We start from the raw sequence: 15,211 nt of genomic DNA, 5'->3' as shown, positions 1-15,211 counted from the left end.
ATCCAGGCCCCACATCCCCCATTCTTGTGCCTCATTTCAGGACCACCGCTTCTGGCCTGGGTCTCTTTCTTCCCTCAGCATCAAAAGGAATGTTGTCAGCTGGCTATTTACCTGTCTCCAGGCAAGGAATTCACCTGAGAAGGGGGTAGGCTTGTCCTGACTCTCAGTCCTGAGTCACAGGGCAACCTCCTTGCACATCCACAATCCAAAGCATCCTTTTTTTTACCCATCTGAAAAATTTTTTTTAGTTTCCAGTTTTCAATTAAGCATTTTTTTGGTTTTGAATCAAATGTTGGCCCTTATAATCTAGTCACGTCTGTTCCCAGCAGAATTCAACTGTTCCTATGTGCTCTTTATAAAATTGTTTGAATAGTGAACATTTCAATGAAAGTAAGAAACTACCTTTTTACATGAAGTCATCTGAAATCTTAGAGCAGAACTATCTTATCTAATGGCTCTGACGTTTAAGGAAAGCAAAAAGGAATTTTAAAGAATCCCCCTCACCCCGGCAACAGCTTTCCCAGGTTCATTTTACTCAGGGATATGCTTTAAATGAAATTATTCCAGATTGTAAAATAATAAGTAAAATATAAAGGCAGTTCAGAGCAGGAAAACAGGACCAAGCTGAGATCTCCAATTTGCATGTGGTACTATGCAATTACTTTTATGACCTACTTTCATACATTTTTAATATGATAGAAAATAAAGGCTACTGTCAAAACTTCCCATTCTTTCTATAAGCTTGAAGCATAGCTGGTGGGCTCCCCTCTGTTCTAATCAAGTGGCTGAGCAACTAATTTCCTAAGCCTCAGCCTCCTGGTTTAAATCACAACATAACCAGCGTCTCTCCCTAGTCTCCTTACCTGGAGCAATCATTTATGTAGCAAACATATATTGAGTGCCTACTGTGTGTACCAAGCTCCCTTGTTGATACTGACTCTTCAGTGAACCTATAGAAGAATGGTTCCATTATCCTGAAACTCTTATTTGAACCTTTCGTTTTTACAAAAAGTTCACAATGACTGTAACTAAGAATTCTTGTTTGGTAAAGTTTGACAATGATGGTGATCCTCTGGGCACATACCCAAATGTCTGCCCCCTGCTCCCCCCCGTTTATCTTCTAGGATTCATGAGTTGTTACTCATGTACGTGAATGTAAATCACAGAAGTGCTGAAACCTATCAGTGAGAAACAAGCCCAAGACACCTGTTAGGGTCCCCAGTACTTTTGTAATGGACTTCAAGGGACTTGCCTAAGAACCTCATCACATAGCTTCCACAAAGAGTCTGTGGAATAGGGTATTCCCAATAAAAATAACTCTTCTCTGCCTTTTTTTGAGGCACATATTTGTAAGTTCAGGTCTGGATGTGAGTACTACTGTAATTGGTGAAATAGTCTCATTACTTTATATTTGCCCTTTTGGAGAAGGCTCTCTAAATCCATTTGTATATTTAGGTCATTCTCAGCCTGAATAAATGAATATTAATATTTCCCACAGTTTTGACAAAATCACACTGTTTTCACAAGAATTCCCTTTTCTTTCTTTTTAATGTAAAGTACACACAGATTTACCATTGGCCTGAAACATAAAAATCCAACAACAGTGCCATTTATCTTGGGTCACTCATCGTGTGTATAGAATTTCTAATATGCTTGCTGTTCTTCTTTCTCTTAATTCTTAACATCTCTTTCTTTGTAATAAGGATGCTATAATTCCAGCTGGAAATCATTGGCTTCACCAAGAGGATCATCATCATGCTGAAAATTGAAGTTGCCAACTTGCCACTAGCCCAGTGGGAGAGAAAATGGCCCCCGGCCACTTCTGGTGATCTGTAAGTGCAGTGCCCACAGTTACATATCAGCCAGAGGGGTCTGAAATGATGGCAGGAGGCAAAGTATAGCACCTGTTACACACCACGACCGTTCATAACTTTGTGTTGCTGAAAAAGCCTTGGCCACTTGCAAGAGTGTTTTGTGTTCTTCCACTACAGAATGCACTTACCCTAAAGAGTAGAGGCGGCATTGCTTGCTGCGGATTTGATGAGCTAAGCCAAACCTGTCATCAAGACAGACTGACCAAGGCTTCTTTGCAGGGCTGGAGTCAGTAGCGAGGCTGTCTGTGCTCATGTGATTGCATGCAATCTGTAAGGATTAGAAATCAATATGAATAATTTAAAGTGTTGGATGATAAATGGCAGGTAGGGAGTAACTGCTTCCCCAGTCCCTGAAAGCCATAACAGGAGAGTTACATCCTTCTCCACTGCTAACTACTCCTTTCCCCAGGGAAACACAAGACAGCTGTCAAATGTTCAGAGGAACTCCAAACACTGGATCTAGAAGGAAACCTGTGGAGACTACAGGTAGGCTTGAAGGGAAGCTGAGAGCTACTATAGCTGTATAGCACAGAGTGAGCAAGGGCGAACAAGTCAGGAGCAAAGGTGGCGGAGAGGAGGGATCCAGAAAGGCTTTGCAGAGGTGTGTTAGCCTTGGAGGATGAACAGAAGTTGACCAAGAAGCTGAGATCAAGGGCATTCCAGACATGGAGAACAGTGCTGGCAAAACACCGAGGTCTATAACTCACAGTGTTCCTACAGGAAGTTTTAAGATATGATGGTGGGCACGGGTCTCAGAAGGATACAGATTATCAATTCCTTATCTCAGGCAGATAAGCTGGGACCACCGTGGTCCAGAAAGGTAGCATGCGTTATCCCAGGTAAACAGCTGATCAAGGGCCAAGTGAAATGAATTTGTCATCCCTGTTCCCCAAACCATTTCTTTGTGAAACAGTGTACTAATGAGCTTCCTCCTAGGGGAGAAGAGCAAGAGCCCCACGCAGAAAGGAAGCTCTTCCTGAGCTAACCAAAGCGCTTCTTTTAACTCATCCATCAAAATTAGATAAGGAAACCAAAGGGAACATGTATCTAAATCAAGCAGAAGCAAGTCTCTGATTTCAAATGCACATTAAGCTAAGACCCTGTATAAGGAATTCTGACTTGTGTTTAAGGCTGGCACAGTGTGCATGCCTGAGGCTGCTGGAACCAAAGAAAGCAGGTTCTGTGACCAAGGTATTCTTCTATGGCCAGTATTACATTACTGAGCATCAGTTTTCCCCCTAACCCCTCAAAATGCCCATCATCATCATGATGCTCCATGAATCATGCAGCAGCTCTGGCTGTCACATTATGAACAACAGAGCACTCCATGTGCAAACGATGTTCTCAGGTTCATTGCTCTGATTCACTGGAAAACATAACAGCAAATTATTTTCTTCTGAAGAAGATACTCTAAGTTTGCCCAATTATTTTATTCAATGGAGCTTCCAAAATTCTAATCTGAATAGCTTATATAAACGGAGCCCATTCAATGGATATGGCATCTCCCCTACTCGTGCCATAATCTAGGGCTGCTGGCCTGGAAAAATCATCCAGCGCTATTTATCAGAGATAAAGGAGAGAGTCCATTGCTAGGATTTGGACAATTTAGAGGGAAGCTTAAAATATGAAACCCTATATATGTATTCTTCTCCCTCAACTGATGTCTTATCACTGCTTAAAGGGAAAAAATAATAGAAAATGGAATTGAATCTTCTCTCAAGCAACTATTACAGAATACATTTATTAAGTGGGTGCATCAACATGTTAATTTGTATAATTCACTTCTTACTATTCTCCCACCGATAAGTGGAAATTGTGCCTCTGTCTGCCCACTTCCTAGGCCCCACTCACCCACCAAGGGAGGAAAAACTGCTAATCTAATTAACCAATGTTCGATGTGTTCACTGGGCCCGTGTTAGTAGTGGGCAGGTTACTGTGCCTTAAACATCGGCACCTTCATTGTCGCTCTGCCCCACGCTCTGACACCCTGCAGGTGGTCAGTTAGGCAGTTCTGTAGGCCCCTAAAGCATAGCTGGACCTCCTAAGCCTGTCCCATTCGCTCTAGGGCAGCTTCCTAGAGTACTTTTATTAAAGTGGTATGATGATGCCCATTTCTTTGTGTGTACTCTTCCCTAAGAACCTCCCTAATCACAGAACAGGATACGGACATTCACAGGTTCTTGTTCCTAACTTTCTCCTAACACCACTGAAACTTAAGTCTCGCCTCTCCCGCCATGTTTCTCAAGGTGTGGTCCACCTACATTCTGGTGGATCCGGGAGGTACTTGAAAATACAGATTCCTGAGGCCCACTCCGGATCTGTAAAGTCTGAATCTTTGAGGCGGATGCCTGGGAACATGCATTTTAATACACTCCTCCAGGTGATTCTTCTGCAGGTGGTCCTGTGAGTTTACAGACACCCTTTTGTAAAGCCCCACTGAAATGATCCAGCCTGGCCTCACCTGCGCCTTAGCAAATTCAGGGAGGAGGCCACACTTGGGACTGAGCTTTAAAATGAAAACAGCAACCCCTCCAAACCCACCCCTAGCAAAAAGCCAGCCACGCAGGCAATGACACTTAGGGAGGGGCCTCCAAGAATCAGAAATAATAAGGGTCAAGGTTCAGGGCACTGAGTTCAGCTGCCCTTCCTTTCAATGTTGGGGAGGAGAGTTTTAGTCTATTAAAGCTGACACTTCAAGCATTTCTTCTTCTTCCGCAGATTTCATCTTGCACAGATATATCCCTGCTGAAAAGACATTCTTTTCCATTCAATCTCTCTGCTAATGTTGCCCTTTCCTCTCCTCGCTCAAAAATATAACACAGGAGTTTTTCCATTTTAACCATTTATTAACCATCTCACTGGTAGACATTAGCTTTTGAAAACAACTAGGAGTACTCGGTAAAATTCAGCTCCTAAAAATTAATTAAATATTGATTTTTCAAACTTTCTCATTAAGATTTCTGGCCAGGGCTTCAAGAAACTCTTGCAGGCAAAATAATTGAGGGCAGTAACTCCTAGCTAAGCCCCAACTCCAGTAATTATGTTCTCTCTCTCTAATTCCCCTTGTAATTTTAGCAAATTAGGCCTGGACAAAGGAGAAGAGACTCCAGGAAAAAATATTTTCTGAAATGCATCTTAGTTATTTAACTTAAAGGGATTCATTTATTTTTTTTAAATATTATTTACTTACTTATTTTTTAATCTCTACATCCAATGTGGGGCTCGAACTCACAACCCCGAGATCAAAAGTCACATGTTCCATCGACTGAGCCAGCCAGGCAGCCCATAAAGGGATTAGTTTATTCCCATTTCATTTGGTATCTCAAAAGATGGAACAGAATTTCTGGCAACCCATAAGCAGAATCTGGCAAAGGGAGCCCTTAAAATTTGGGGACTTCTGGCAGAATCACTTCAATGATCATTTGCATGTTTATGTAATGCCATTATTTTGAAAGGCAAAATTTAAGGAAAGAGTTGTATTTTTGTTGCTTTTATCCCGGGGTGTGTGTGTGTGTGTGTAGCAGTAAATATAACAGATATGATTGTTATAAAGTTGTAAAGTCTGCATCTCCAGGGCTTGGATTTTTATGTTATTCTTACAAATAGATAGATGGGTAGATGATTGGATGGATGGATGGATGGATAAATGGATGGATGATGGATGGATAGATAGATAGATAGATGGATGGATGGATAGACAGATAATGTTTTAAAATCTATTTTTTCTTTTTTAAAACAGCAACTGTTACTTAATTTTGTGCTGCAAGGCCTGCTTCCTAGAGGCATATGGTTTGGGGGTGGCCATAAAAAGCTGGATCTGGAGCCTTTCCTTAGAACAGAGCACTGTGTTTATGATTTAACCATTTCTTGTTAGCAGCAGACAGCGTATCATCGACTCTGGAACTCAGAGATGTAATTCTGGTCTTTGACATTAGAAAACAATACCTAATTAAACTGAGCTCGATGTTGTGCACACTCTACCAAACATCCCATCCTCTGGTGTTTCCTTAAAACTTCAGGACCTCAGTGTCTCGTGCCATCAGGGCCACCACAATGTACAAGTCCAGGGGTGCCACCCCACTGAGGTCTAATGCCGCACTGTCCCCTGCCCTGTGTTTCTGTTTCTAAGCTCCCCTGGTCTGGGGAAACTCCCCCACCCATCTGTACCCCACCCCCACCCCCGTTAGAGAGCACACAACTCTCGCATCCCAGCTGTCTGCCAGTATGTGTCGGTATTGGATTCGGCTTGTCCACCCTAGTCACTGCCGGCCACCAGGTGTTTAACAAATGCCTGCTGACTTGAGGAATGAATACATCGGTGATGCACACATCAAATGCCGGGCCTTGCTGCGCAAGCTTGAACACAGATTTGAGGGAGATCTTTTTTTTTTTTTTTAATTTTAAAAAAGCAGCATAAGAGGATGGGGGTAGAATTTGCTTTAGTACCTTCAGAGGGTTTTTTTCCTCCCTGGCCCATTATGACTCACTACTGCTAACTGTGTGCAAATTTTAGGGAATAGTGACTCTAATATTCTTCCAGTTTTGTAGGCTTTCCTTGTCAAGATGAGTTCTAAATGAAGGCTAAGCCCCCAAAACAGCCAAAAAAACAGAACAACAACAAAAAAAAAACCAAAAACCTCTGCATTGCATAGAGAGGGGGAGGGAACACTGTTTAGCAAAAGATTCTGATTAAGAATCAGTTAGTGTCACCTCTGATGAGCTCCCACCTGCTGGCTTCCCAGTGACTTAGAAGTACAGAAAACATAGGACCTCGCCTGGGCAAAACGACCCCTGATTACAAAACCGCTGTGAGATCTAGAACTTTACCTCAGTTTTTCTGGAGGATGAAAATCCTTCTAGTGAGCTTCAACAACCAGATCTTTATTGTCACACTCATCAAGCTGAATAATATGTCCATTTATCTACCTTCCCAACTAGTTTCTTAGCTGCTTGAGGGCAGAAACTGTATTCCCAGGGCCTGGCACAGCTCCTGGCACGAAGTAGGTGCTCAAAAATACTTAGTCAATGATGATCCTATACTACTCTCGGCAGAGTATAAGCTCACAGAACTGGGAGAAACCTAAGAAATAATTTAATAACTCTCTTCCTTTTCAAGATCAGAACAGTAAGAGCCAAAGAAGCAAAATAAATTGCCCAGGGTCACATCAGGCTACATTGTAGGATGCTTTTCTTTTCCCCTCAAAATGTTTCTCCTCTCAAAGTATAACTCATGGGAAAAATCCAAGAGGGGCTTGAAATAACCCTTTCATGCCTCATGAGCTTCTTCTAAGTAAATATGCCTTTTATAAGTTACAGAACATTAACCTGAAATACATATAAAATGGAATTTGGAGACTTCTACTTGGACAATTTATTTTGGGGGGTGGAGCCCACAGTTCTCAAATTCATAAGGCTAACACCTCACATTTTTCTCTGGTGTCTTAAGGGCTTCTTAAAGTAGCAGTCAAGGGCGCCTGGGTGGCTCAGTCGGTTAAGCGACTGCCTTCGGCTCAGGTCATGATCCTGGAGTCCCGGGATCGAGTCCCACATCGGGCTCCCTGCTCAGCAGAGAGTCTGCTTCTCCTTCTCATCCTCCTCCCTCTCATGCTCTCTGTCTCTCATTCTCTCTCTCAAATAAATAAATAAATTCTTTAAAAAAAAAAAAAGTAGCAGTCAAGAGGTCCTTCATGTAAAAACCAAACCATAAAATTAAAATTTCAACATTTTAATTAAGTCTATGAAAGTCCACCAAATTAATTTGCAGCAGCAAAATAAGATGAAATTATGTAAAGCACAGGGATCAATTTATCATCCTACATAACTCATGATTAATTCAACAAGCTTTAATTTCCATGTCTAGGTGACAGATACTAAGATCCAATTGTCTGACTGCATCATATGAAAAATGGGACTTTCTTTTACCCCTAAACTAGCCTTCCAAAGATCTAGAAACATATTCTCTCCACAGATGAAAAATGGGCTCTGCTGCCAGGAAGGTGTTGGAGGAGAAGTAGGATGCCCAGAACCAGTGGGCTGGAGGGGCACCAAGAGAGCCTGGGGCCTCCAGTGCCACACCAGCCCCCCAGGGCACCTTCCCAGTGGGCCTACGTACCTTCTAGGCAGGGTGAGTTCCTAATTTCCTAACACCTCTCAGTTCAGGGCAAAGTTTCCCTTGGGCTTTGATCTTTTCTATTGTCTCTCTGTCCCCGGGATCAGGCTACTTGAGGATGGAAATCTCCTGATTGGCGTGTCAAGAGCCATAGACTCTGCTTAGTGGACAGTCCCTTTCCTTGCTGGGGGCACAGACTCAGCCTAGGCGGGAGCTGTCACAGTGTGTTAAGTGACTAATAAAGGCCGATGCTCCATCATGATTTTCAGTGCAATAAGAACTGAGTGCCTTTGGATTCGGTAGCTTCTCAGACTGCCTGCAACATCTCCTCGGCTCTCTGGCCTAGCGGGTCTCGGTCTGCCAAGCGTCTGTGGGAGAAGAGTGAAAAGGCATATTCCTCCAAATACAAAATGGAACTTGAACCTCCAGATGATGGTTTTGTTTTGTGACACACTTGACTGCCTACTCACGGGCATGAATCTGTCGCTTCAAATGGCTTTCCAAAGCAATTTGCTAAAGTGGATCTTTAAAACACGTCGGGATGAATCATTAAAATATTTCAAGATGACAATACCCTTGGAAGGCAGAAGATGCTGAAGCAAATGGGAGGCATCTTATCTGCCTCTAAGTAAGTGGATAAATTTAAGCAGCAAGGCCTCAGAAACTCTGTCCTTACCAAGTCCCTCCCAGGAGTCCCTGAGAACCTCCCCACCCCCTCACTGATCAAACCCTTTTTTAAAGGGGGCTGCTCAGCATCTTTCGCAGGGTTTCCAAACCCACTTGCACCTGGAATACAACCTGGGGGGTGCTGATGTATCTCAGGAACCTCAAGACTTCTTCATCCAGGGACTGAGCAGGACCCGCCCATGGCTGGAGATCTATATGCCACCGGGGACCCTGCAAAAGAGAGAAAACAGGTCCATGTGTAAAGGGTGGAGGCGCTCACAGTGGGGGTGACAAGAACACAGACTATCAGCGGGGCTGCGCCTCTGCTTTAGCTGCTTGCAAAACGAACGTGTCAGCACAGGCGGTGGGGAGCCTGTCTGGAGCTGTTGTCATTAAGGTCACAACAGTCACAGGGAAGCAAACAGGTCCTGAGTAAGCCCAGCTACTGGGTTAAGCAAAAGACTGCAAAGGCCTGCAGACATCTGATTTCTGATCCAGAGCAAACTCCACTTGACTCCATCAGGCTCTCCCAACTGTGGCTTTGTATGACACAGTGCCACTCCCCATTCGAAGGAAAACTCCCCTATCTACTACGGTTTCCAAAGCTTCTAGAGCTTCAGAACTCTGCCCCTCCCTAAGGGACAGTTTTGTTGTTGAGGCATCATAATGCCTGAAATCCTTAGGGCGCTTGGGCGCCTTCCCCAGCACAGGGAGATGGGGCGGCACCCCTTGGTGTTCCAGATCTCAGCATGCCAGGCATCTGGGGCTGTGCACCTGCAGGAGAGGACCCTGAAGCTGTCCCCACCAGCGCCGACAAGGGTGGCCTTCTAGCAAGGGGCTGCCACCTTTTTTTTTTTTTTTTTTTAAAGTAGTCTCCACACCCAACGTGGAGCTGAATGCGGGGCTGGAACCCACGACACAGAGATCACAACCTGAGCTGAAATCAAGAGTCAGATGCTTAACCGACTGAGCTGCCCAGGTGCCCCAAGGGGCTGCCACCTTTCAGCAGAGGACGTGAGGAGCTCCCACAAGCAGAGCGGTTAGAGATGAACACTAGGCCCCCTTTTGTAGCAAGGGTGATGGGATGGATGAAGGGTTAGGGATCGCAGTGGTCTGCAAGAAACAAAAGTGGGATCCCCCCAGTTGAAGGGAAGCACTAGCCATGAAGTCCTTCCTCGAGTTCAAAGTCCCCCACCCATAGTTACCACCGCTTAGAAGCCTCCCAGAGGCTCGCTGTGATTCTAACCGGGAGAGTAGGGCTCAGGGTGTGGGGGTGGGGAAGCGGGTGGGTGGAGAGAAGCCCCGGCAGCTGGCACGGTGAATGTCTGACATAAGGAAAGACTCTGGGTGTCTTGGCGTAGGGGTTCTGGCACGGTGCTTAGACTGGGCCCTTAAACCGCTTTTACGATGAGGAAGGAGGCAAGGTAAGTTTCTGGGGACAGATAAATGGACCGTTCATGTAAACACATTGTTCTTCACTCAGGTATTACCATGGTCTGAATGTGTGCGTGTCCCCCCACCCCATATTCACAGGTTGAAATCCTAATGACCAATGTGATGGTATTAGGCAGGGGGGCCTCTGGGAGGTGCTTAGGTTATGAAGGTACAGCCTCCCTGAATGCTATTAGTGCTCTTACATAAAAGATCCCACAGAGCTCTCTAGCCCCTTCCCCCATGGGAGGACATGGCGAGAAGGCAGCAACCCAGAAGAGGGCCTTTCCTGGAAACCAATTCTGCTTGTACCCCGACCCTGGACTTCCAACCTCCAGAACTCTGAGCAATGCAGGTCTGCACCTCCTTGTAGTAGCTGAGCGCCCTGCGGTTCTCTAGACTTAACGAATCCTCACTGATCTCCCACAGGCTGCCTTCTTCTCAGCTGCCAGTCTCCCGGGCGTGCGACCTGTGTCGTCTTAGAGGGGCTGTGCTGGGCTCAATGCTCTACTGATACGCTGATACTATCTGGAAATTCTTTAATAATTTTGGAATAAGGGGCCTCACATTTTCATTTTGTACCGAACCCCACAAGTGATGCAGCCAGTCTGCCCTGAGGGGCACCTTTTCTGGGTATACAGCCTCTTCTTATAGCTGTTCTTGTTCTGTGAAGGTTGAGCGGAGACTCTAATCAGAGAAAGCCTGAGAACATTAATATATCTTCCCAGTTAATACCGTACACCACCACCCCCCTACTTTTTTCCCCTTCTCTGAAGTAGATGCTGATTACCATTTGGTCAAACAATACTGAGTATCAGTCACTCTGCGCCAGACAGAGGTCTACACAGATATGAGCAAAACCTGGACTCTCCCACAAAGGGCAGTCTGGTAACTTTGACAGGGAGATGCTGAAACATTAGGGAGAGCAATTCTTTTTGGGAAATTATTTAATTATGAAATCATACATTATAAGCACATTTAAATACAAATACCTCCCAGTTTTGTTTGGTCACGTTCTTCTCATATCACATGAGGGAGTGCCTTGCCAAGCTGCCACAACACAGTGCTCTTTGGGCAAACCTGTCTAGTCCTGGCGTTTAAAACTCCCCATGTCTTCATCCTATGACCACTCACAAGTGCCCCCCAGCATCTGGCCCAGGAGCCTCTTGATAAAAATAATAAAGTTCACACATGACGGTCTTCCTTGAAATCAGGGATCAGTAAACTCTTTCTACAAGGGGTGAAACAGCAAACAGCTTAGGCTTTCCAGGCCATACAGTTTCTGTTGCAATTCTTCACCTCCTGCTATAGCTCGATAGCAGCCACAGACAGTGAGTAAACCAATGGTCGTGGCTGTGTTCCAGTAAAATTCCATTTACAAAAACAGGTTACAGGCTGGATTTGGCCCACACGGCTGTAGTTTGCTGACCCCTGCTCTATTTGATTCTAATTTGGAGGCAGACTGGCCTAGAAGAAAGTGTTTACTTGAAATAATGCAAGAGACACAGATTAGGGATTCTAGATTACAACTAACTTTGTCATCTGGGTGACCTGGGTAAATATCAGTCAGAGTTCTAGCAGGATACAGTGGGCTCCTTCCCACCAGTTAATCTGAGAAGAATTTAATAGGAAAACTATTTACAAACGTTTAAGGAAACCCGTAAGGAATAATGCAATACCCACGGCTGGCAGCACCAGAGAGCCCTCACAAACCCTCAGCCTGAAGGAACAAGAAGGAATTTGTGGAACCCAGAGTGAGACACTGTGTGGAGAAGGCATTCAATAAAGGAACAAAGCAATCCTGGCACATCCAGTCCTATTATATACCCACACTTGCTGTCAAAGGCAAAAGGTGGCAGAGAAGAGGGAGGCTACGGTTAGTCAGCCCCTGGGGGTGCAGAACAGGAAGAGAAGGGTGGAAAGTGGATCTGGAGAGGCAAATGGAAGGTCTCCTGCATCTCTTCCTTTGGAAAGAGGCAATGAGACTTGACCAGGGCGTCATTCATTCATTCATTCAGTGGACACTCGTGCCTCGTGCCAGGCTCTGGGTTACAATTTAACACAGGATAATTTAATATAGCTTTAACCCAATAAATGCAATGCAGTTAGGTAGGGGCTCTGACAGATATCTCTAGAGGGTAAATGGGGTCACAAAGAGATGGAGGACCCAAGCATAACCCCAACATAAATGCCAAAACATGCAAATGCAAATTGTGGCAAGCAGTCTCCACCGCAAGAAGCCCTAAAGCTTCCTTAAAGAGATTCCCTAAACACAGCAGGAGCCGCTTAACCTGAGCAAACACACATAAATAACTTCACAGATCAATAAGAATGAATCCGCATGGTGAATCAATATGGTAAAACTATAGAATTATCTTCAGGACCGGCAAACAGGATCCTATTGCAATCTGATATTTCTCATTTCCAACCGAGTGTTGACCATGACGCAGCTCAACATGGCAGCCGGAACAGTGACGAGCAGCTGAGGAATCTCAGGTGGAGGTACAGTAGAAACATACAGCGAAGAGATGCCCTAGAAGTAATCCAGCTTAATGCTTTGGTTGAGCTGTTTAAAAAACATTTCACATAAAGTAATATTCTTATTGGAATCAGTCTGACAGCAGTTCGTGATTATTTCCCCAAGGAAACCACTAGCTTTTATCATCCCTTTCAATTATCATTTGTCTTAATTCTCTAGCACACACATCAATATTTGTCCTTCCAAACATCCCGCCGACAGAATTCTCTGAGCACCTTAAAACACCAGTGGCTGGTGTTTCATAGATAACAAGCCAAAAACAAAACCAAACCAAAAACCTTTTTCTTTTAAAAAAAAATTTATCATGATTTTATCCCCCAGTAATTCCCTAAATGCCGGCATACACTGCTATCTATATGCTCCAAACAGCATGTGGCCAGAATGATCCTACCCCCATCACTCCCAGGAGGTGGAAACAGGGATTCCCAGTCCTGTCTGCCAGCCTGCTTCCTCTCAGGATGGGTAAAGGAACAGCTTCAGCAGAAGCGGGTACTTGTACTATCATTCGGGGCTGGGCTGGCTGTCCCCAGCAGACCTGGGCTAAAATGTCAAATGGAGGCCACACAATGAGCTGCCACAGAGAAGTAGCCATCATCTTGAGCCATTGCAGGGACGAGGACCCCTCTACTCCTTTGCAGTCCATGGTCCTGCCCTTTGAACCACCAGGCCAGTCATACAAAGGAGGCCCTCCCCCAACATGGACAGGCAGCTCAGGGAAGACAGGGTTCCAGACTTCTGAGGGAAAGAAGCAGCCCCCACTTTGTTTGTGAAGGCTTTCTCTGGCACTTTCTCCAGACAACATGCATTGAAAAGTGAGCTGGCTTCCTCTAGTATGTTCTGAGTGCAGAGAAAAAATTTCCAAAAATTAAGATTAAGGACAGCAGAAGATATATACTGCTAACTCATGTTGTTCTGGGGCTATTTTGCAGACATCTGAGATTCTGCATCCCATGGGGTTAAAAAAAAAAAAAAAAAGTGATCACTGAGTCAGTCCAAGCCAGTGCACACAGATAATGGACCTGGTTCAAAAAGACCACAACAAGCATAGCCATGAGGCTTTCAGATATTTTTATAATTTATGATTTCAGCATTAAATTTGTTTCTTGAAAAAAAAATGATTCTTTCAGGCCAAAGAAACTGAATTCCAAGATTTCACTATTAGAAGATAGTGCAAAAAATAAAGCAATGTTTTAAAATACTCTTTTGCCTACCAGCCTACACTTATGCACATAATAGGAATGTCTTGATTCAAGACCACAAGTCCCAAGCAAAACTGGCTGCATTAAAAAAAAAAAAAAAAATTATTAAGAAAAGCAGACCCACCCATAACCCGGAAAGAGAGCCATCGATTCTGCCTGGTGCAAAGTTTTCGTTGTCTTGAAATCTGGAATAACAGCTTCCTCCTTCACAGGCAGTTTCCCCCGCACACATGAATGACCTCATGGAGCCACCATAGAAACTGTCAGACAAGGACCATACCACCATCAGTTACATGAGCATTTTTTAACATATTTGTGTAAAATACAAATATAAAACAAGCCAAAGGAAGGCTACTAATGGTCCATTCCTCTGTGTTCTGATGCTACAGTTCTTTAGGGATGAAATTATAGGATGAGTGATTCAAATGGTCAGTTTCTTTATCGTGCTGGTCGAGTGCGATCTTTTTGTAAAGTTTCAGTACTCCCAAAATGCACATTCCCACAAGTGAGTAAGTTCCTGACAGGTTTTAGAACCAGCAATTTTCCATTGGGAGAGATGGCTAACCATTGATTGCATTTCAGTCACGCCCGTGGAAAAGAACACGGTTGTGAGTCCTTGAGTCAAACTAAACAACCCACTGACCATGTGTTGATGTGCTGATGTTGGGGAAGTCTAAGCTTTCTCTGAGAAACAAACCCAAAACAAGCAAAATATATTTTTTTTTGCAATTGTGTGCTAATTAGGAGCATCTGTTAGTGGGCAGGAAACAATGATTGAAGGAAATTGTTTATTCCTTTTTAGAAGAAGAAGTGGGTTGTGGGAGTTGTAGGGTTGGGGGAGGGGGGCACAAAACAGGGCCCAGGGAAGAACCCGGGTCCAGGTGCAGCTGAGAGTATGCGAGCATCAGCCACTACCTTTCTGTAATGCCCTTAGATAATCATGGTTTTTAGGACTTGGCCTGAGTGAGTGTGCAGGGCTCTGGGCGTCTCTGGGGTGGCAGCTTACACACCTTCCCCTCTACATGCTCCTGAACTTTTTTCTCACAGTTAGCCCTGCTTCCAAAAGAGCAGGGGTCTCTTTGGGGTCTGCCGCGGAAACAAGATGACCAAGGGGACGTCATCGTTTGGAAAGCGTCGCAATAAGACACACACATTGTGCCGCCGCTGTGGCTTGAAGGCCTACCACCCTCAGAAGTCCACCGTGGCAGATGTGGCTATCCTGCTGAGCGCAAGAGAAAGTAGAACCGGAGTGCCAAGGCGAAGAGACGAAACACCACTGGGACCGGTCGAATGAGGCAGCTAAAATTTTATACCGCAGACTCGGGCACGGATTCCCTAGAGGAACAACACCTAAGCCCAAGAGGGCAGCATCCAGTTCATCTTAAGGATTTCA

General features: G+C 44.6%; 1 protein-coding gene and 1 pseudogene across 1 annotated transcript in view; one reads left to right on the top strand and one right to left on the bottom strand.

Annotated features, from left to right (window-relative positions):
• METTL24 (methyltransferase like 24) overlaps window positions 1-15,211 on the bottom strand; it is a 95,594-nt gene that overhangs the window by 52,738 nt on the left and 27,645 nt on the right. The window contains exons 2-3 of the mRNA XM_028104214.1: window positions 8,782-8,880; window positions 2,003-2,142 (exon numbers count right to left, since the gene is read on the bottom strand). Of these exons, the coding sequence (XP_027960015.1) occupies window positions 2,003-2,142; window positions 8,782-8,880 (239 nt within the window). The remainder of the gene's footprint in view (window positions 1-2,002; window positions 2,143-8,781; window positions 8,881-15,211) is intronic.
• On the top strand, window positions 14,921-15,203 carry LOC114209982 (large ribosomal subunit protein eL37-like; annotated as a pseudogene).

This window comes from Eumetopias jubatus, unplaced genomic scaffold (assembly GCF_037043125.1).
Source record: "Eumetopias jubatus isolate StellerSeaLion01/CBP00866 unplaced genomic scaffold, mEumJub1_p1.0 scaffold_6, whole genome shotgun sequence".
Classification (NCBI taxonomy): Eukaryota; Metazoa; Chordata; class Mammalia; order Carnivora; family Otariidae; genus Eumetopias; species Eumetopias jubatus.
The sequence above is the reverse complement of the archived record's forward strand: the minus strand, read 5'-3'. Positions and strand labels throughout refer to the sequence as shown.